This window comes from Geotrypetes seraphini, chromosome 6 (genome assembly GCF_902459505.1).
Source record: "Geotrypetes seraphini chromosome 6, aGeoSer1.1, whole genome shotgun sequence".
NCBI classification, from domain to species: Eukaryota; Metazoa; Chordata; class Amphibia; order Gymnophiona; family Dermophiidae; genus Geotrypetes; species Geotrypetes seraphini.
Window position 1 is genome coordinate 10,803,781 of NC_047089.1, and position 23,820 is coordinate 10,827,600.

General features: G+C 44.9%; 1 protein-coding gene across 2 annotated transcripts in view; it reads left to right on the forward strand.

Annotated features, from left to right (window-relative positions):
• RAB6A (RAB6A, member RAS oncogene family) overlaps positions 1 to 23,820 on the forward strand; it is a 165,985-nt gene that overhangs the window by 125,762 nt on the left and 16,403 nt on the right. The window contains exon 4 of one of the 2 annotated variants that reach the window (XM_033947851.1): positions 10,200 to 10,305. In XM_033947851.1, coding sequence (XP_033803742.1) covers positions 10,200 to 10,305 — 106 coding nt within the window. Of the gene's footprint in view, positions 1 to 10,199; positions 10,306 to 10,377; positions 10,484 to 23,820 lie in introns of both variants that reach the window. The other variant, XM_033947850.1, reaches the window with a different exon arrangement.

Sequence of the window (23,820 nt, forward strand, 5' to 3'; positions counted from 1 at the left end):
CTCTATTTCTGGGATCAAGCTGAATGGCACACTTGCACTCTGGAAGGCCAAATTCTAGCACAGAATTTTAAGTCCTTGCTGGAACTCGGAATACAGTATCTGTTCTGTGGCTCCGTTTCCAGTCCTCTATCCTCTTGACCACCTAGAAGGCAGACAAGGACTGGGATTATTATTATTAATTATTTCTATAGCACTACCAGATGCTGGATGACGGAGATAGAAAAGGAGTGGTGAAGGAGGAAAAAGAGGTGGCGGATAGACTAAACATGTTCTTTTCATCAGTATTTACAAAGGAGGACACATCCAACATGCCGGAACCTGAAAAAATCTTCACAGGGGACCAGATAGAGAAATTAACATCAACAGAGGTAAGCCTCGAAGACGTACATAGGCAGATAGATAGATTAAAAAGTGACAAATCTCCGGGCCCGGATGGAATCCACCCCAGGGTTTTGAAGGAACTAAAGCAGGTTTGTAACCTATCCCTGAATACAGGCGTGATCCCGGAGGATTGGAAGATAGCAAATGTTACGCCCATCTTCAAAAAGGGATCAAGAGGTGACTCGGGGAACTACAGACTGGTAAGTCTGACCTCAGTTCCGGGGAAAATGGCAGAAACGCTGATAAAAGACAGCATCGATGAGCATCTAGAAAGAAATAAACTGATGAAAACAAGCCAGCATGGCTTCTGCAAGGGAAGATCGTGCCTAATGAACTTATTACACTTCTTCGAAGGAATTAACAAACGAATGGATAAAGGGGACCCCATAGACATCGTATTCTTGGATTTCCAAAAAGCCTTTGACAAGGTACCTATGAATGCCTACTACGGAAACTGAAGAACCATGGGGGTGGAAGGAGACGTACATAGATGGATTAAGAATTGGTTGGTGGGTAGGAAGCAAAGGGTGGGAGTAAAGGGCCACTACTCTGACTGGAGGAGGGTCACGAGTGGTGTTCCGCAGGGGTCAGTGCTCGGACCGCTGCTGTTCAATGTATTCATAAACGATCTAGAAACAGGGACTAAGTGCATGGTAATAAAATTTGCAGACGACACCAAACTATTTAGTGGAGTTGGGACAAAAGAGGACTGTGAAGATTTACAAAGGGACCTGAACAACTAGAAGAGTGGTCAGCGAGATGGCAGATGAAATTTAATGTAGAGAAATGTAAAGTCTTGCATGTGGGAAACAGAAACCTGAAGTACAGCTATATGATGGGAGGGCTGGAAATGGGTGAGAGCACCTTAGAAAAGGACTTGGGGGTAATGGTGGACAAGACAATGAAGCCGTTGACACAGTGCACAGCAGCCTCAAAGAAGGCGAATAGAATGCTAGGTATTATCAAGAAAGGTATTACAGCCAGAACGAAAGAGGTTATCCTGCCGTTGTATCGGGCGATGGTGCGCCCGCATCTGGAGTACTGTGTCCAATATTGGTCGCCATACCTTAAGAAGGATATGGCGTTACTCGAGAGGGTTCAGAAAAGAGCGACACGATTGATAAAAGGTGTGGAAAACTTTTCATATGCTGAAAGACTAGAGAAACTGGGGCTCTTTTCACTGGAAAAGCGGAGACTTAGAGGGGACATGATAGAGACTTACAAGATCATGAAGGGCATAGAGAAAGTGGAGAGAGACATATTCTTCAAACTTTCAAAAACTACAAGAACGAGAGGGCACTCAGAAAAATTAAAAGGGGACAGATTCAGAACCAACGCTAGGAAGTTCTTCTTCACCTAAAGGGTGGTGGACACCTGGAATGAGCTTCCAGAGGGTGTGATAGGACAGAGCACGATATCGGGGTTCAAGAAAGGATTAGATAATTTCCTGAAGGAAAAAGGGATAGAAAGGTATAGATAGAAAAATACAATACATGTCCTGGACCTGATGAGCCACTGCGTGGGCGGACTGCTGGGCATGATGGACCTCTGGTCTTACCCAGCAGAGGCAATGCTTATGTTCTTATGATGCACGCAGCGCTGCACAGAGTCACAAAGAATAAAAAAGTCCCTGCTCGAAAGAGCTTACAATCTAAACAGGCAAGAGAGACAAACAGGATGTCATGGATACAGTTAAGGGGAACGGTTAATCAGCAGGCTGGGTTGTAGGGCAGAGGAGTAAGAGTAGTATTAGAGAGGTGGTTATAGAAACGAAAGCTCTTGGACTAATGGCTGAAGAAAGCTAACTCACCATGGAGCCCAATCTGTACTGCTTCATGGAATAGGGGGTTTTCTTCCATCTCTTCCACAAGCTGTACCCTCATATATTCAAACAGGAATAATTTCAATTTGTCTACATCTGGGTCAATGGTTCCCCAACTTGTCCTATGGAGCCACAGCCACTCAAATTTTCAGGATCTCTATATTGAATAGTCATGAGATTTGCATGCCATGAATATTCATTGTGGATATCCTGAAAATCTGACTGGCTGTGGTTCCCACAGGATAGGTTTGAGAACCACTGATCTGGGTATTAGGAAAAATAATTTTCAGTATTTTTATTTAAAAGCACCCAAAACAAAAACCATAAATTATAACACTATTAAGGACAAAATCTGTAAGAACAAATCTAAGTGCATGCATACAACTGGCTTCTGGGGGAAAAAAAATCATTTTTAAAACTTGAGCAATACAACATTGGATTAAATAAACATACCTTTATAAAGAGCTCAGTGGCAGTACTGCATGTTTCCCTTCAGAGGGTCATGTGTTTGATTGCTGGGCAGGTAAGATACCCAATGTCTAGATACAGGCTCCTTGATTGCAGAAATCTAGAGGGGACCTTGGTTCTTGACCCCCCCCTCCCCTTTGAGGTTTCTAGTTGCTCCTGATCTCAAGAAAGATATAGTGGCGCTAGAAAAGGTTCAAAGAAGAGTGACCAAGATGATAAAGGGGATAGAACTCCTCTTGTATGAGGAAAGACTAAAAAGGTTAGGGCTCTTCAGCTTGGAAAAGAGACAGCTGAGGGGAGATAGGATTGAAGTCTATAAAATCCTGAGTGGAGTAGAATGGGTACAAAGACTTGGGGACAATTGGTAAAGTTACAGGGAAATACTTTTAAAACCAATAGGAGGAAATTTTTTTCACTCAGAGAATAGTTAAGCTCTGGAACGCATTGCCAGAGGTTGTGGTAAAAGTGGATAGTGTAGCTGGTTTTAAGAAAGGTTTGGACAAATTCCTGGAGGAAAAGTCCATAATCTGTTAAGACATGGGGGAAGCCACTGCTTGCCCTGGATCAGTAGCATGGAATGTTGCTACTCCTTGGGTTTTGGCCAGGTACTAGTGACCTGGATTGTCCACCATGAGAATGGGCTACTGGACTTGATGGACCATTGGTCTGATCCCGTAAGGCTATTCTTATGTTCTTAGACAAAAGTAGGTTGGGAAGTGATAGGAAATATTGCTCTGAGTAGTTATGAAATCTCATGAGGAAAGACTAAAACGGTTAGGGATCTTCAGCTTGGAAAAGAGACGGCTGAGGGGGAGATATGATTGAAGTCTACAAAATCCTGAGTGGAGTAGATCGAGTACAAGTGGATTGATTTTTCACGCTGTCAAAAATTACAAAGACTGGGAACCACTCGATGAAGTTACAGGGAAATACTTTTAATACCAGTAGGAGGAAATTTTTTTTCACTCAAAAAATAATTCAGCTCTGGAACGCATTGCCAGAGGTTGTGGTAAAAGTGGATAGCGTAGCTGGTTTGAAGAAAGGTTTGGACAAGTTCCTGGAGGAAAAGTCCATAGTCCTGTATTGGTAGCATGGAATATTGCTACACCTTGGGTTTTGGCCAGGTACTAGTGACCTGGATTGTCCACCATGCGAACGGGCTACTGGGCTTGATGGACCATTGGTCTGACCCAGTAAGGCTATTCTTATGTTCTTATGTAGTTCCCCGCTAGAAATAACACTGGCATAAACCACTGGGTCAGAAAATTGACCTACTGATGCTTGTAGCAAGAACTTTTATTATATTTGGTTTACTTAAATGGAAATTAGTTTTTTAATCCATAATTCATAAATAGGCTTATATGAAAATAAAAATCAAACAATTGAGTGAACCAGATAGCAACTGCTCATGTATTAGATGTTTTGCAAACAAAACTGCACAAGATTTGTCAAAAACAACCTAGACACATCTCATCAAAATATTGGTGCCACCTTCAAAATTTAGATGTCAGAATGGATTCAGTTGAGCTCGAAACAGTACTCATAGTAAATGAAAAAAAACTGCCCAAAGTACAATAAATCAGAGTTCAGTGCTATTAGAAAAAACATTCAGATAGCAAGATGAGCTAGTCACACATCAAAAAGGCTGAGTGTATACTTTGGGGAGAGGCAGTGTTAATGGAGAAATCTCATTTTCCTCCTTTTGTGTCTTCTAGTATAATTTGGAACCAGGGCTGAAATACAGTGCTTTATTTTCTTTTATCGTACTTTATGTTCCCTCTGATACCAAGCCCAGTTATTGAACTGATAGCCCTAAGCTAAGGGTCATGCACTAGTTTTTCTTCTGGAAGTCTGTAGCCATGATTCCTAAGTTTTACCACAAACGTCAGCATTACGGTGACTGAGTCTTCCCCCCTCAATCTTCCAAGGGCTGTGAATGCCACAGCCATAGTATTCCTGGCTTTCCTAGGCAGCAAGAAGACCTGACCTGAGAATAGAGCCCAAGTCTTCTGCATGGCACTGTGCATTTGCCACTGAACCATTAGATCAGCCACGTCTAGCTTTCCTTACATTAAATTGTAAATCTTTGCTGTTGAATATCATATATGTAATATGTTAAAGTGCTGATATCCTAGCTAACAACTCTAAGTTGGAAGCAGATAGCTGCAGATTATTTTCACGGAGCTGAAATCTTTTCACATTATCTCATTTGTGCTTTAAAGTTTCTTTAGAAGTAAAATATTTAATTCAGACCTGATGTAATACGTGCTGCTGCGTTACATATGATGCATTGTCTTGTGCTATCATTGGTTCCATTGTATAAAATGAGGCTGCAGTATATAATATGGACTGGTACTTTGGGCTGTTAGTTTGCATTTTTTTTTTTTTAGCATATTTGATAATAAGGATCTAAGTGAACATTGGGGTTTCAAAATACTGTATGTGGTGGTCTGGCAAGCATGTCTGGAGAGCGTGGCACAGTGGTTAAAGCTTCAGCCTCAGCACCCTGGTATCTGTATGCCGTCTATTCCTCTCTGCTTTCCCTCCTCTTGTTTCTTCTCTAGCACTCTCTCTCTCTCTCTCTCTCTCTCCAACCTCTGTCGTAGTTATACAGGTCAACACAGCAACTGCTACCATCTCCTCTTCTGCCTGTGCATTGAAGCATCTTCTGGCCTAATCCAGTGTGGCTACTGACTTTTCTATTTGTCTGCCAAATTCTACATTGGTCGTTATGTTCTTGGCAAATTCAACATTGCACAGAATTTCCTTAGGAGTAATTTTGTTCTTGTCAGCATATCATCCTTTGATATCCTGAGACCCCATTTTTTCTTCTATGTTTTCGTCCATGTTTAAAAATGTATTTCTCTTGAATTCTGTGAAGTTGAGTTTTCTATGATGACTGAAAAGATTGTAGAATTTGGGTTTTGTCTAGATTGCAGGCAAATAATCGTCTTTGTGTGCAAGTGAGAATGAAGTTGCATCGCACTGCAACATTTGCTTAGGATGTTGCTATCGACCTCTCAGATGGGAAAGATGAGAGATGATCTGGGTCTACTAGGCTGACATCCAAATAATGCAAAAGCAGTGGATCTGCCCGAGACTAACATACCAAAGACATTTCAACACCTTTGGTACAAAAGCATGGCAGGCTTTAAAATGAGACATGTCTAACTACCACATAAATATGTCAAGAATTTTAAGAAACATAGAGTGAAATGTCAAACCTTGGATAACTTTAGTAAAAGGTAGTACATGTATTAGTATGGAATGCAACACCTACAGAGTCTTGCTTTTGTATATACCACTGAGCACATGGATTTACCGATCACCTTCCTCAAGGAGTTCAAGGTGAATTCCAGTATTATTGACTGAAGGTGAGGCCAGCAGAAATCTCTTATCCATTCAGCATATGGTGCTCTTGAAATCACTTCCAAAGTCAATGCGATAGGTGTTTCATCTCAACCCGTAAACCTGGCCTTGCAGAAAACTGCATACTTTTTTCCTCTGCTCCTCCCGCTTGGCTGAGGAACACAGAGCCCCCTACAGTTTTTATTTCAAGCCTATGGAAATCTAACCTGTGGAAGATGTGCAGGAAAGACTTGCTGACTAAGGTAGATGTCATTTTCAGCGTTTCAGGCTCTTCAGTGCAACCTATTAATCATCCTGTGTGCCAAGATGGTATTGAGTTCAGGAATCTAGGAAGCAATCTTTTTTTTCTACTCAAATGGCATTTTTAAGGCAGCAGCAGAGCTTCAGACTTGATCATGAAGGTAGAAGCTCTGAACTCCACAGGGATGGAATTTTGACTGGATCTAAAGTCTGTTAAGAGGCTGATGTTTTATGGAAACTATTGCTACATATAACCTCTGACGGTTGATTCATACAGATACCAAATGCTTACAGTATGTATTACAGATTTTGGAAATCTCTCCATATTAACAATGAAGGAGAGCATTATTTTACAAGTATACCATTGCTTGCCCTGGATCGGTATCATGGAATATTGCCACTGTTTGGGTTTCTGCCAGGTGCTGTGACCTGGATTGGTCACTGTTGGAAACAGGGGACTGGGCTATATGGACCATTGTCTGATCCAGTATGGCTGTTCTTATGTACCAAGAAGTACTATTTTGGAAATCTGTGTCCTCTGGCCAGACTAGAGGTGGGACTTTTCTGCTTTGTCCCTGTATGCTTCCTCTATAAAACACTTAACCTCAACTATTCAAGGTCTGCTATTCTAGCCTCCAGAGATTGGATCTGTTCCCTAAATACACACATGACTTCTTACCAACTGGGAGATAATCAAACTGTCTTGTCTGTGGGTGGATATGGGGAGTTTACAATAAAATACAAATCATTATAAAGAAAAGAATGCCAAATAGAAAAGACCAAAATTATTCACACTTAAAATAAAGTAGAAGATACTAACTCCATAATTTAAAAATACATATATATTACATACTAAATCGCAAATCTAATCTCTAGCCAAGTGCAGAATGGAAAATTTATTAGCATGCCTGGAACCACAAAGGCTAATTCAAAAAAATATGTCTTTTAACAAAGTTTTAAATCTCATCAAAGACATTTCTGCAAGGATGGCTTTTGGCACCTTCAATAAAGTAGGAGCAATCCATGCAAAAGCACAGGTTCCGCAGGATCTGTCTTCATCCCCATCCTCTCCCTGTGAGTTCTGTCCCTGCCCCATCCCTGCAAACTCTGTTTTAATCTGCACAAGCCTTGAATACTTAAATGTGGCTGCTTGTGCAGATGAAGACAGAGCTTGCAGGGATGGGATAGAGACAGGATGCACGGGTTGGGGATGGAGACACAGGTCGTGGGCACGGGTTGGGGATAGTGGTAGATCCCACAGGGATGGGGACAAATTTGTCCCTGTGTCATTCTCTAGCTAGTACAGAGTTGCTGTTAGCTTCTTGATGGCCTCCCTGATCAGTCTACTTGCTTGGTTGTCCACTTTACAGGGGTAGCCTGATCTAGGTAGGATTTTGATGATGCTATAATATCCTGCTTAGCCTTAACTGTGCTCAGAGTTATCTTCAAGGGCTTCACAATTCATATACTCTGCATATCATGGTCTTTGCATTTTCACAAATTTATCTCAGAATTCTTTTGCCAGTTCTTTAGTGTTAAGACTTGGGTCTTTGGTTTTAAATGCACACCACCCAGCAAGCAGAACAAATAGTTCAATGTATCCTGTCATGTGAAAGTAGGGCCAGTACCCTTGGTGCACAGTTCTGAAGGTGATTAGTTATTGCAGACATTAAAATATTAAGGCTTGCTACAGAAGTATGGGAGGAGATGGACACTTCATCTAACAAATTCATGGTTGAAGTACCTGTATGTAAACGGCTTTGAGTGTGGTTGTATAACTACAAAAATAAATATAGAAGCATAAGGCAGATAAAGGCCAAATGGCCCATCCAGTTTGCCCATCCGCAGTAACCATTATCTCTTTCTCTCTCTGAGAGATCTCACGTGCTTATCCCAGGCCCTCTTGAATTCAGACACAGTCTTTGTCTCCACCACCTCTTCCGGGAGACTGTTCCCCTTCCCTATTCTCTTTTTCCCCCCCCCCCTTTATTTTAAGGATTTCTGGGATTGTTCCCTTGGTTAATTCTAAGGTAGAGTTTGTGATTGCCATGAAACTGTCTTCATGCATTTTACTTCAGTGCTAATAGGCAACTAACTGAACATTTTGGAATGGGATGTAGATTTTCAGTGGTAACTCTAGGTCAGGGATGTCAAAGTCCCTCCGTGAGGTCTGCAATCCAGTCGGGTTTTCAGGATTTCCCCAATGAATATGTATGAGATCTATTATCATAGAATAAAAAGCAGTGCATGCAAATTGTCGCCACCCTGTAGCCCAAGACCGGGACTCCACAGCGCTCTCAGTGGCTAACACCAACAAGTACACCAGCGTGTGACCCGGACCGGAGTCACCCTGCAGGATTGGACTGACACAAAAACAGGAACAACAACAAAAAAACCCAATTCCACACCATTTGTGGTTTAAATGAAAATATTTCAATTTTACTTTTCAAAAACATCAAGGTCAGGATGAAACAAATAAGGTCAAGGGTGTCCAAAGCAAAAATTCAATCAAAGCAAAACTCAAAAGAAAGAAAAAATAAACTGTTCAGAAAAAGTTCCAAGTTTCTCTTTCTTTCAGACTCAGTCAATAATGCGCTTGAGGCTTCCTGTCCTTAGTGCCTGCACAGCTTGCTCCCAAGCAGGTTGCAATGAAAAGAAAAATATAGTTCTCTGCTCTGTTCTATACAATTCACAGTTTCCAAACTGAAGCCTCCAGCAGCTTTTATAGTACTGCTGGGACATGGAGAGTGCCCTAGGTTTGCCTTGAAAAAGCTTTTCAAACAGCCTTCAAAATTCCCTCCCTGGGTGATAGCAAACCTCTCCCCAACAGACACACTCACAGCTTCCAGTATTCAAAAACAAAATGCAGAGTTCAAAAATAGTCCCAAACAAAAACTCACAGTCAAGTAGTTCATTCCTGGCACCTGGTAGTAAATCCAACCTCCATCGGTTCAGGATATTCAGCAACTTCCTCAGGCAAACTCCCTTGTAATTCCATCGGGGTTTCTTCGTCCAGTAGTTGCCGATCCAGTGAGTCACCAGCCTCAATTACCTCCATGGGTGTACAGCTCTCACCTCTGCTTGGACCAGGGGGGCCAACAGGGAAGAAAGGCCTTAACCTTCTCCCTATCCTGCCTGCCTGCCTGTTCTCAACTGCTGGCTTTTGTACTCTAGGGACATGCCCTAATCTAGCTGAGTCAGCAGGGAACTGGGTGGCTCTTGGGCTCCCCTGGTGGTGACCTAAATACTGCCTGCCTATCTGTTTCTTAGGAATTTCAGGCTCCCCCTGGTGGTTAATCGGGAAATCAACATGATCAGAGCTAGGGGAGACCTTGCAAACTCCCTTCCTGGATTTCCTATTGACTTTCGTGACTGCTTTTACTGGGACCTTGGCAGGCCCGATGCCTGATTGGTCACAAAATAGATCTCATGCATATTCATTGGGGAAATCCTGAAAACCCGACTGGATTGTGGCCCTCGAGGAGGGACTTTGACACCCCTGCTCTAGGTGAACTGTTTCTCTTTTGAGAAAACAATTGCCTACCTGTGACAAGTGTTTTCTGAAGACAACAGTTCACTGCTCATATTGCCTTCCTTCTCCCCTTCTGTGGTTGAACTCATTAACTTGCAAAACTGGCATACTTTGGAGACTACTGTTCATGCCCAAACTGGAAAGTTCTAGAATAAATATTGTATGTTGGAATTTCCTAGCAAAGTTAATGTCTTGTCACAGGTAAGTAACTTTCTTTTCTGAATTCACTCCATGCCATCAAACATTTCTTGCATGAAAATTGTTTTTATTTGTCTTGATGATCAAAAGAAAAATATTATTTGCTCTTTATTTTTAGTAGAATTTTGCCATTATTTGTTTTTTCTTTCCTTTGTTTTTCTTTTTTGTTTACTTTTTTCCGTCCCACAGATTAGGTTGCAGCTCTGGGACACAGCGGGTCAGGAACGTTTCCGTAGCCTCATTCCCAGTTACATCCGCGATTCTGCTGCGGCTGTAGTAGTTTACGATATCACAAGTAGGTATTCCTAACAGAGAACTTGTGTGACTTTTTATCTCACATTTCTTGCTGTTTTGCCTAATTTGTTAGGTACGGTTGCAATTATGGGACACGGCAGGTCAAGAGCGGTTCAGGAGCTTGATCCCTAGCTACATTCGTGACTCCACTGTTGCAGTTGTTGTTTATGATATCACAAGTGAGTGGAGGGACTTTTCCTTTATAATACTCTTGACGTGTCTGTTGGCCTACATTAGTTGCATGTCACATTACAGCCATGCATGCTTGCTCTTTGTAATTGTGAAAATGGATTGTGAATTGACCCAGGTTATTCTAGCAAGTTGAACCAGTTTTTCAGTTCTAACCTTCCTTTCTATTTCACAAAAAAGTGTGTGTATACACACACAAACAAACAAACACACCCACCCACCCACCCCATACTGCTGAATTTAAAGATCAAGTATGGGAAACGTTTTGTTTTGCTGGCTAGGACAAAGGCTAGCAGTTCACTTTGGATATGTTCTGATAATCAGGAACTTCATGTCCATGGGAGCAAACTGACTTTTTTCCTCAAAGCAAAATTTGTACTAACTACACTTCCCCCTCCCCATTCGCGGTTTCTCCACTCGCGATTTCACATTATGATGATTTTTTGGGGGGAGGGAGGGGGGAAAATAAAGCCCATATTTTTGCCTTCCTCCCGGCCTTACCTGGTGGTCTAGCGGGCTTTCAGGGCAGAAGTGATCTTCCTACGCTCCTGCCCCCTGCCGATCGCCAATAGGAAATGGCTGCCGTGAGCTCCCGTAGTCTCTCGAGACTACGACAGGAACTCCCTACAGCCATTTCCTATTGGCGATCTACACGGGGCAGGAGCGTAGGAAGATTGCTCCTGCCCCGAAAGCCCGCTAGACCACTAGGTAAGGCGAGGGTGGGTCAGATCCGGATATTCGCGGTATTTCCCTATTCGCGGTCTGGCTCTGCCCCTATCCCCCGTGAATAATGAGGAAGATGTGTACTTCCATGGATTATTGAGTCAGCAGCACTTTAGTTTTACCTTTCCATTGCATTTTGTGACTTTAAGCCAATATGGCTTAATAGCAAGATTGTGTGCTGCTGTTTTAGGGACTACAGTCTAGGCACATTATAGGTATGATTTCAAGTGGTTACCGGGAAGGGACAACATGCTACTGCTTGGACACATCCACTGTCCTGAAGGGCAATGAGTCATCCTTAGAGTAGGCTATTTTTCTAATTGGCCAGCAAAGGGGACGTGATTTTTCTGGAGTGCTCCTAAGTGGGAGTAGCAAGAGAAAATGAAATACAAAATGTTTAAGAACGTCAATACAGCTTTTCTTAATGAAATAGGATGAGAATGAAATGGGTTGGCCTACTTTCTAGGATAACCATGGTCAAAAGAAAGGGATGGGGAGAGGAGTTTACTTTGCTGTTATGCTTTTCAAGAAGTCTTTCTACCTCACAAGAGTTGGGGAAGAAAAACTGAGGTGGTATTTTAAGATTAACATACCAAGCTGACTACAAAAGAATTATTGGGCAAAAGAATATTTGTGTTCTAACTAAGTTTATTTGTGTATATCCTGTACATGTCACAGCTATGTAATTTAACTGGGAAAAATCTATACATGATGCATCACATTATTATTATTTTTTTATCATCACTGGTTTTATCTCAGTCTAAGAATGTTGGGTGGTCTGAGCACCTGTTTAATCCTAATTCATTATGAAAATGTTGGTTGGGGGTTAATGTTGTATGGATTCTGATTGATTATAAGTGCATATATGATTATTATTATTTGTATAGATATTGTATTGCATTTTTTTGTTAGCTTTAAAAACTCAATAAAGATTATAAAAAAAAAGACTATATCCCATGTCTGTATATGAGTATTCTGGAACCGTTGACCTCCATGTGTGTCTCTCCTTTTGCTTTCAGTAGTTGAGTAAGTTTCATTGTAGAACTGATTTAACTAGGCTTTTTACTAAATATTAGCTCCCAACCCTTTTCCTTTCCTTTAGCCTTGTTCAAGTTAAACTTTATCTCATATAGCAAAAATAATAACAGTATGTGTAAGTGGTTTACAAAGTAAAACTTTTAAGGGGAGTACAGACAGGATAGTAGAACAGAATAGCCGACAGAGTAATTACAATTTCCAACAGAAGAAAAGGAAAACACAAAGGAGGAAGAAACTTTATGCTACTGTCAGTGAATGGGGAATGAGCTCAAATAAACAGGTTAAGCTTGCAGAAAGGTCTTTACATTTCTGAAAAGAGGGTTTAGAAAATGAGTGGCTGTTCAGAGAACAGGGGTGATGACACTAAAGCAAGAATTTATAGTCAGATATGACAGTTGCTGGGTGGAATGGAGGGACCCATGTGCATGACCTGATGGTCAGTGATCAAATATCTGTATTCTGCAGAAGCCAGTACTCGGGTGTGAATAGAGAGGAAACATGATAATACTTTTTCTTACCAAATAGCTTAATAGTGATATTTTGCACCAATTGTAGCCTTCTGATTTGGGCGATTTGCAGACCATAGAATAGGGAATTCCAATGGTCTAGTCTGCATATGACTAGGGCCTAAAAAGGGATCCTAAGGGAAGAAAATTCAAGTATGGAATGGACCAAGTGAATATCTGCTTCAAAATGGAGAAGCTATTGACAGCATTAGAGATTTGTTTGTGGACTATAAGTACAGTATATTATCAAATGTGACATCAGGTATTTTGACTAAGGGCTAGATTCACTAAACTCACCTTTCCGATTTGATCCGTGGGCAATCCGTGGCCAAGTCTTGTCGAGTGACCGATTCACTAAAGAGTCCTCATGCAAATTAGGTGATCGGAAGATGCCCCACGATGACTCCATGGATCACTTTCAGAGCGATCCAGACGCATGCGCAGACCATCCTCTTGGCCTGTAGATGTGGTCCATGCACCTGCTCATTTTGCCTAACTCTGATACTTGTGGAAAAGAACAATCCAGTGGACGAAGACAATATTAATGTGCTGGTGCTTTTGCCTGATTCCTCACGGCATGGAGTTCTAGATCCCAGGATACCTTATATGTTGGGTGAATAAATTTGTTCAGGGTTTAAACTGTGTATGCAAGTCATGACAGGGAGGGCATTTAGATTTCAATCCATTACCAGTTCTCACTTCCTCAGTACAACTGCGCTCCAGAATGGCAACCGAAGCTTAGGAGTGATCCATTTCACTAATCATCTGTCTCTACCCCAGCAAACAAGAAGCTGAACTGAAAGACAGAAATCTAATAGCCAAACAGTGCATTCCCAAACTCACTGCAAACTGATCGGCTACACTGCAGGAAAGGGCAGGAAGCGAAGGTTGCCGGTTACTCGCTAGCCCGTGGTTTTAACCCGCGAGTTTAAAGCGGAGCTGCACTGCGGCATGTTCTGTTCCAGCTCTGAAACCGACGCGGGCAGCAAGATTGTCGCTGCTCAGACAGATTCTGAAGTTAAAAATAACTTTTGAGCAAAGTCTGTACCGGCACTATGTTAAGTCTTATCGTTACCCCTGAAGAAGCCCGTTGAGCGAAACGGTTGGGCCACCGTTGGGCCATCAAGATAAGTGATTTGTTTATCTTATATTACAGAAACCTTCAATATAAAGCTGCCGGCTTTAACTTGCTCTTCAGTGATTAGAGAAATTTTGAATCACAATATTTAAACACTATTATATATTATATATTGCATTATAAAAAAAGATAAAAAAGTATTTTAAATAATCACACAGGGGTTTTGGACCGGTGATGAAAACCTAACCCCAATTGGTTATAACTTTATTGACTATAATCTAGGGGTTTTTTGAGGTCCTTTTTCCTCTGTTTTAATTACATTATATACAACATTGAGTGTTCCACACATATTTGTTGATCTAAGATCATTCTTGGACACTTAACTGAGTTTCCACTTATTTCTCAGTCTGCTTGCTTACACACACACTCTGCATGCTTTCCTCACTTTGCTTAAATGCAAACAAACAATGTACTTGGTTCTTAATTCTTCATATAATTTCAGTCATCCAGCACCAACTGTTTTTCTGATTAATTGAGAGGGTGTTAGAAACCTTGTCTAACACAGTACTCTCAATTCCCTCCACCTCGATGCACCAGTGTGGCAGTGGTCCTGAGCCGCAAAGCTCTCCTCCCTCCCTCCAGCCCCAAAGTGGCAGAAGCAGGCAGTGGTCCGGAGCTGCAAACTCCCCAAGCCCTTCCTTACTTGAGCGCAGGTGGCTCTCAGTATAAACATGCACAATAAAATATACATAAAATACATATAGAAAACATAAGAAAAAATAAGCGACCAGCGCTTACACCATCACAAATGTCTTAATGCCCATATTTCGTTTTACAGAATAGGTGTCTTTTCAGTAACTTCTTAAAAACATCAAAATGACTCTGCTTTTGAAAGTACAGAGGTAACCGATTCCATTCCTGGGGGCTCCTGCAAGAAAACATGCTTACACGTGAGGTATTCAGTCTCAATTCCCTTACTGATGGCACAAACAAGTCACCATGATGAGCAGAACGTAACTTGGGTAGTGGGACATAAGCCTGAATAATACCCATCAAGCTTGCAGGAGCCAAACAGTGCATACACAAATAGACCATCACAAGCAGTCTAAAGTATATACGGTCTTCTAACTTCAACCAGTATAGCTTTACGTAATATTCTGTTACATGCTCAGTCCTTCCCAAACGAAAAAGAGTCCATACCACTGAATTTTCAGCAACCCGTAATGCATTCAACAGAGTTGCTGGTACGCCCAAGAGAACAGAGATTACAATAATCAAGACACGATAGTACCACTGACTGCAAAATGATCTTAAATGTGCTAGCAGGCAAATACGGTCGGAGCCTATTTGTTAAAGATGCCATGGAGGGAATAGATAATTTAAGGGAACTGGTATAGGCTTTCAAATCTTTAGTTCAGCAGTTCAAATCTGGCTTAGTATGGTAAGGATCAAAAGTTATTACTGTCCAAAAGCTACTTTCTAGTCTGTATTAGAAGAGTAGGTCTATCATGGCTGACAGGTGGTCACATGGCTGTCTTAGCTTTAAAGATCAGAGCTGGCAAGCATGGGGATTAAATCACCCTTTCACCCTTAGAGGCCAGTCATCCCATTAACATTGAAGCTAACTGACAGAATAGTGCGAGAATGTTGACACTTCGGTAGGCTCTCGTGTTGGATAGTTAGATGAAGGATTTTGCCTTCCATTACAGAAAGCTTGGCGCTTTTCTTTTCTTTGCTAGTCAGTTGTGCAAACACGTTGTGTCAGAGTGTTACATTACATTGTGATCCATTATAAATTGTTGTTTATCCCAGGACAAGCAGGCAGCATATTCTCACATGTGGGTGACGTCATCTACGGAGCCCCAGCGCGGACAGCTTTTCAAGCAAACTTGATGCTGTGCTTGATTTATTGTTTTTGTTCGTTCGCGTTTTTGAAATCGTCAAAAAAAAAAAAAGTTTTTCGTTCCGGCTCCCGGTAGCCGCGACCGCGGGACCTCGCTTGTTCTCGGCCATTTTTCGTGTTCATGTCCCGTCCTTTGACGGGCTTTAAAAAGTGCACCCGGTGCGATCGGCTGCTTTCCATCACCGATCCACACCGGTGGTGCCTTGTTTGCCTGGGTGCGGATCACCCGACTGATTCCTGCACTCGGTGCTCGACCTTTCAGCCCCGAGCGCTCCGCCGTCGGCGTGCCCACATGGCGGAGCTCTTTAGTGTTGACCCCACGGCGGGGAAGGCCTCGACGTCGGCCTCGGCCCCGGCTTTGACCTCGGCCTCGACTCCCTCGACCTCGCCGCGGAGCCTGCGTCCTCGACCCCGAAGTCAACTGTGGGTAAGTCCTCACTTCCTTCTTCTGCTCCAGGGTCTTCAAAGAAGCCATCCTCGGGCTCCTCGATGGGGGCGGGGGGGTCGTCCTCGGCCCCGCCCCGGGCGTCGAAGTCGGGTGCTCCACGGGAATACTCCTCGCCGAGGTCGCCCTCTAGGGAGCACCCGCCGTCTTCGGACATGCCATCTATGATGGCTATCCCTGTCTTCCAGGACATGCTCAGAGCGCTTATTGCCTCGGAGCTGTCTTGCGCCATGGCCCATCTGCAGTCGTCTTCAACCGTAGCCTCGACCTCGGCTCCGACTTCGGCTCCGATGGTGGTCCCGGCCTCGACCCCGACCAGCCTGTGCAGAGTGTGCGACCTCGGGACAAGGTGCGCTGGGTTTGCAGGATTTCCTCCTCCTCCTCGTCGAAGTCCTCCCGCGGGTCCTCGCCCTTGGGTCGGCCTCGGGCGAAGCACCGGTCCCGGAAGCCCAAGCACCCTCGGGGGTCTCCGCGGAGGCGCGGTCGCTCCTCGCTGACCCAGGAGGCGCAGCGACTAGGGGTTTCGGAACTCCGCCTTGATAATCCAAGGCTTCTGCGTTCCCCTGCATGGAAAGGATCCAGGGACTCCTCCCCGAGGAGGAGGGGGCGATCCTCGGTGCCTCGTACCCCGGGGACTTCCCCGAGGGGCTCCTCGGGTCGTCGGAGATCTCCGACTCCGACAAAGTCTCTTGGTACTGCTTCCTGGGATTCGGAGTCTGGCACCGGGCGGGAACCCAGATACTCCCGGGAGGCTTCTCCATCCTTCATGGCAGCAGAGGCCTCTCGCTCCTCTTCCCCACCCTCGAGGCCCTCTTCATTCTCGAGGTTTGTGGTGGATATGGGGAAAACCTTGGACCTCAACCTGTTTTCGGGGTCTCAATATACAAAGGACTTTTTGGAGGAGCAGGATTTGTCCTCTCCTCAGGGGGAAGCTCCGCGTTTGCCTTTGCACAAGATCCTTCATCATACGTTCTTGCACAATTTGGAGTCCCCTTATGAAGTCACGGCTGTCCCTTTGAAAATGGAATCGAAGTACCGCACGGTTCCCTGCAAGGGCTTCGAGAAGGCGCAATTGTCCCACCAATCTTTGCTGGTGGAATCCTCGTTGAAGAAATCTCAGCCTTCTCGCGTCTCTGCAGCGGTTCCGCCCGGGCGTGAAGGGCGGACGCTTGATAAGTTTGGGCGCCGCCTCTATCATAATTCCATGATGTCCAACAGAGTGCTCAACTACGCTTTCGCCTTTTCTTCTTATCTGCGTCACCTAGTCAAGTCTATGCCCCGTTATCACGGGGTCCTGCCTGACTCCCATAAGGGGGACTTTAGTGAGCTCATGGATACTTTGTCCCAGCTGCGTCTCTTTTTCATGCAGTCTACGACGCCTTTGAGTTGTCGTCACGGGTCTCCGCCTTTTCCGTGGCCATGCGCCATCTTGCGTGGCTGCGCATTGTTGATATGGACCCGAATCTACAAGAACGCCTGGCTAATTTGCCGTGCGTGGGGTCAGAACTATTTGATGAGTCCCTGGAAGTGGCTACCAAGCGTCTGTCCGATCATGAGCGCTCTTTTGCCTCGTTGGTCCGTCCCAAGGCCAAAGTGGCCACTCCGAGGCCTTACCGACCTCCCCCGCGGCGCTACCCACAAAAGTCCACGCCGGCTTTTTCTAGGCTTCCTCCTCGGCGACCCCCTCAGACCAGGGCGTCCCACCAAAAGCCTCAGGCGCAAGCGGCATCCAAACTGGCGCTGTCTTTTTGACGCTCTGAGCGGATGGGGGCGGGCCCCCTCCGCGCTGTCGCCGTCCCCGCTTCCAGTCGGGGGCCAGCTGCGAGTTTTTCATTCGACCTGGACTCAGATCACGTCCGATGCTTGGGTGCTCCGTGTCATCTCAGAGGGTTACTCCCTCAACTTCAGGGAGGCTCCTCCGGACAGTCCTCCCGGCGCGTGTCCTTTCAACCGGACCCAACTTCCCCTTCTCCTCTCGGAGGCCAGGGCCTTGTTGAGTCTCCGGGCGGTCGAGCGGGTGCCCCCCAACCAACGGGGTCAGGGGTTTTACTCCCGTTATTTTTTGGTCCCGAAAAAGACCGGGGACTTGCGCCCCATTTTGGACCTCCGGAGGCTCAACAAGTTCCTTGTCCGGGAGAAGTTCCGTATGTTGTCGCTTCCGGTCCTGTACCCACTGTTGGACGAAGGGGACTGGATGTGCTCCCTGGACCTGAAGGAAGCTTATACACATGTTCCGGTGCATCCCGCCTTCCGCAAGTTTTACGGTTCCAGGTGGGGGAGTTGCACCTTCAATATCGGGTCCTCCCCTTTGGCTTGGCTTCGTCCCCTCGAGTCTTCACGAAGTGCATGGTGGTTGTCGTGGCGGCCCTGCGATCTCAGGGTCTGCAGGTCTTTCCCTAACTGGACGATTGGCTGATCAAGGCCCCTTCCAGGGAGGGGGTTATCTCAGCGACCCGACAGACTATCATCTTCCTTCAACGTCTGGGGTTTGAAGTGAACTTTCCCAAGTCTCAGTTGTGCCCGGCTCAATCCCTTCAGTTTATCGGGGCCGTGCTGGACACGGTTCGCCTCCGTTCATTCCTCCCCCCCTCCATGGTTGGAGGCCCTGCTTCTACTGAGCCGCCAGATTTCGCTGCAACCCTCAGTATCGGCACAGAGTCTGATGATTCTGCTCGGCCACATGGCGTCGACAGTTCATGTCACGCCGTTCGCCCGCTTGCACCTGAGGCTTCCTCAATGGACCTTGGCCTCCCAGTGGCGTCAGGATCGGGACCCGGTCTCCTGTCCTGTAACAGTGACTCCTTCCTTGAGACGCTCGCTCCATTGGTGGACCAACTCTTCCAATCTTTCCGGGGGTTTGCTCTTTCTCGTCCCTCCGCATCGCAAGGTCCTGACCACGGACTCTTCGGAGTACGCGTGGGGGGCTCATCTCGACGGTCTGCGGACTCAAGGTCTATGGTCGGCGGAAGACCGTCTTTGTCACATCAATGTCTTGGAGCTTCGGGCCATTTTTCTGGCTGCTCGAGCGTTCTGCCACCTGCTGCACGATCAGGTAGTCCTCGTGCGGACGGACAATCAGGTGGCAATGTACTATGTGAACAAGCAAGGGGGGACCGGCTCTTGGTCCCTGTGCAGGGAAGCCCTGCGCCTTTGGGAATGGGCGGTCTCCCAGAACATCTTCTTTCGGGCAGTTTACATTCAGGGAGAGAGGAATTGTCTGGCCGACAAACTGAGTCGTCTTCTCCAACCGCACGAGTGGTCGCTCAACTCCCTGGTTCTGCGCGAGGTCTTCGACTGTTGGGGGACTCCTCAAGTGGATCTGTTTGCCTCGCCAGAGACTCACAAACTGCCCCTCTATTGTTCTCGGATGTACTCCCAGAACCGTCTCGAGGCCGATGCCTTCCTTCTCGACTGGGGAGGGAGGTTCCTTTATGCGTTTCCTCCTTTTCCTCTGATTTTGAGGACGTTGGTACATCTCAAATCGACCAGGGCCACTATGATTCTCATTGCGCCTTGTTGGCCTCGTCAGCACTGGTTCTCCCTGCTTCTTCAACTCAGTGTCAGGGAGCCTCTGCTACTGCCTGTTTTTCCCTCTCTGCTGTCTCAGAGTCGGGGGTCACTGTTGCATCCCAATCTTCAGTCCTTACATCTGACGGCTTGGTTCCTTTTCCCTTGACTTCGCTTCCCGTTTCTCAGTCTGTACGGGACGTTTTGGAAGCCTCGCATAAGGTTTCGACTCGGCTTTGTTATTCTCAGAAATGGACAAGATTTTCATCCTGGTGTTCCTCGCATCATCTGGATCCGAGTTTGGTTCCGGTGTCTTCGGTTCTGGAATATTTGTTGCATTTGTCCCAGTCTGGCCTGAAGACGACTTCCATTCGGGTGCATCTCAGTGCTATTACTGCTTTCCATAAGCATCTCGAGGGTCGGCCTCTCTCTCTTCATCCTCTGGTTACTCGTTTCATGAGAGGTCTTTTGAATGTTCATCCTCCTATGAAACCTCCTCCGGTGGTTTGGGATCTTAATGTGGTTTTGGCTCAACTGATGAAACCTCCTTTTGAGCCTCTGGCCAAATCGCATCTTAAGTTTCTCACTTGGAAGGTGATTTTTCTGCTTGCACTCACCTCTGCTAGGCGGGTTAGTGAGTTGCAGGCTTTGGTTGCGGATCCGCCTTTTACTGTGTTCTATCATGACAAGGTGGTTCTTCACACCCATCCAAAATTTTTACCTAAGGTTGTGTCTGATTTCCACCTCAATCAGTCCATTGTTCTTCCGGTGTTTTTTCCGAAGCCCCACTCTCATCCTGGCGAGGTGGCGCTTCACACGCTTGACTGTAAGAGGGCGTTGGCCTTTTATCTTCAGCGCACTAAGTCTCATCGGAGCCCGGCGCAGTGTTCCCTCTAAGCTGAGCAGGAGTCCTCCACCCACAGTCTCACCAATAGAGGGTGCTGTTTTACTGTCACATTTTTCAATTGTGAGGGACAGGCAAGTTCTGCAGGACTCCAGGGAACATACCTGTCCTTAGCGACTGAAAATATTCCACCCCCTAGTGGTAGCAATGCAGCTGGAGGACACCTGCTCAGCTTAGACGGATTCCTCAATTGTTTTTGTCCTTCGATCCTAATCGGTTGGGACATCCTGTTTCCAAGCGCACCTTGTCCAACTGGTTAGCTGCTTGTATCTCTTTTTGCTACGCTCAGGCTGGTCTCACGCTCCATGGTCGAGTCACGGGGCATAAGGTCCGGGCTATGGCAGCTTCTGTGGCTTTCCTCCGGTCTATGCCGGTCGAGGACATCTGTAAGGCTGCCACTTGGTCTTCGGTTCATACTTTCACCTCCCATTACTGTCTGGATACGTTGTCCAGAAGCGATGGCCGGTTTGGCCAGTCGGTTTTGCGTAACCTGTTTTCCTAAATTGCCATTCTCCCACCTGCCTTTTTTTGGTTGGCTTGGAGGTCACCCACATGTGAGAATATGCTGCCTGTTTGTCCTGGGATAAAGCACAGTTACTTACCGTAACAGGTGTTATCCAGGGACAGCAGGCAGAAATTCTCACAACCCGCCCTCCTCCCCGGGGATGGCTTCTTTGCTGGCTATGGAACTGAGGACCACGAGGTGAGGATGCGCCCTCTAGTGGGCAGGAAGGCATGCACATGCGTGGTGCAGCATAGCAAGCTTGAAACTTCAATCAAGTTTGCTTGAAAAGCTGTCCGCGCTGGGGCTCCGTAGATGACGTCACCCACATGTGAGAATATCTGCCTGCTGTCCCTGGATAACACCTGTTACGGTAAGTAACTGTGCTTTATAGTCTATCTTGTGTGCATAATTTGGCACCGAAATATTTAGTGGATAATATTCCGCTCCGTCAGTTGGGTTCTATAGATCATGGAGACCTACATATTCCAGCAGAAGAATTAGCAGAATTTTAAAAGATTGCTTAAAAAGCCATCTTTTTTGTAAAATGAAATGTGGGGCCTGAATTTTAGATTGCATGATGGGGTGCGGGGCGCTTAATTGTTTTATTGTCTGTGATTGTTAAGATGATAATTGTGACCCGCTTTGTGCATGGTGGGATACAAACAGACTATAAACCTTTTTTGGATTGGAAATTGACATGAATGTCACTTAATTTTTCTCTCCTAAAAAAAAAAAGTATATTTATATTTTCTTTTACCAATGGGTTGCCTGAAAATTCATTATCAACCCATAAGAAGATGCTGTATAAGTTCAGATTGAAATTGTGAAGAGGGTTAAGGAACAATTTCATAGTAAGATATGGAAAGGCTGACCTTGACATTTCTTTTGCATTTCAAAATAGTTCTTAAAATGGGAATTTGAAATCCTTATTTTCCCCTCTCCTGCTGTACATGATGCGATGGTTTGTTGTATCGCTGTGTCTTTTATTTTTTGTTAGCTATTTTATTGTGTTCTAAAATACTGCAGAGCATCTGGGGCCCTAAAGTACTTGTATTTTCATGAAATGTTTCAGCAAACTACCAGAAAGACCTAGAAATAGAAATTAAACAGCCAAAAGTAATACTGTGACAGTTGGATATTTTCAGATTCTCATATTGCCAATTGTGTCCCTAAAAAAAATTCTAAATTTGGTTTTGTACAGTCATTTTAAAGAAAACTCTGTTTCCAAAGTGCACATGATGGCTATCTGCACTTATCCTACATAAAATTCAAAATATTTTGATTTATACATTTCCTAAGTTGACAAGTGCTCCAGGCAGAGTGCCTATTGGTATTTTACAAATGTATCTCAACTTGTATTGATTCCCAGAAGTATCTCATATTAAACTGAAGGAACACATACATTAGAATCTATTGGGCAGTATGAGTGTTACAAATGCTTCTTTTCAGTCAGAGTTGCTTATAGTGGGGGACTCTACTGTCATGAACTTTTATTTGCAGCTGCCTAGAATCTTGTTTCTAGGATCCATTTACAAAATAAAAAGTGACACAATTTGCTCCGACTCTGACTTAATTTCAGATACAAACTATAGAACAGATTGAGCTAGCATTTGGCATTTTGCCATCAGAGACTTAACATAGTTGACTATGATTAGTTTAAAACACCCTGAAGACTGTTACTTTCACAGATATTATCCCATTCCATCCCCTTCTCTATCTCATCCATTTCAGTGACAGCTGTCTTGCTGAGCATTATAGAAATCATAGGATTCTGTTACCTGACATAAGTGTGCTGTTGAAGCCAGCCAGTGATACTATAAATTAGTGTAAGGTCTCCATCCCACCTTCCCCACTCAAGCTGTGATCACTTACTTTCTACCAGCTCTGGCAGGACAGCATGAACATTGGGTTGTCAATGACCATTGCAGAACATATTGATTTTTATTCTTGTCCTGGGCCATATTAACACATGTCTAGTAGCCTGAACTGTTAGTGTTATGCATCTGAACCTGCAAGTTGCTTGCAGAATTCTGTCAATCATCTTTGAACCCTGCCTCCTTCCCACAGAGCTGCTCTTGCCCCCTCAGTTTTTTTTCTGCAAGCAAGTTGCTCAGAAGTGTTTCCAATCTGCTTTGCGATTTTATTATTTTGGGGTATTTTTTCCTTGGTGTTTGGTTGGAGGCTCAGTGCCCAGATGTTCCCACTTGTCAGGACCTCTGCCTATGAGAAGATGCAGACTTGCATTGCGGGAGTTTCCACCTCCTTAGCGGGTCCCCCTAGTCCTTTGAGGATTAGGTCAAGAGTGGCATCACCCCGTGTTGGTTCCGTGACCAGCTGTTCCATAAAACAGTCCCTCGTGACCTCCAGGAATTTGGTCTCCCTCATGCAGTTTGAGTGCCCGATACTCCAGTCTATTCCTGGGTAGTTGAAGTCCCCCATCACCACCACCCTTCCGCTGTTGCATACCTGCCTCAGTTCAGCCTCCAGATCCTGGTCGATTTCTTCCGTTTGTCCAGGTGGGCGATAGTACAGACCCAATTTTATGTCTGCTCCAGTTCCTCCTGGTAGCTTAACCCATAGTGATTCCAAGTCGTCCGTATCAATTTTTACTTTTGAAATCTGGAGTTACTTTGATAGGAGGAACTTTTTATTTGAGATACCTATGTAAATGCATAGTAAAGTATCGATCGGTGAAATATGTCTTCTTTTTTTTTTAAC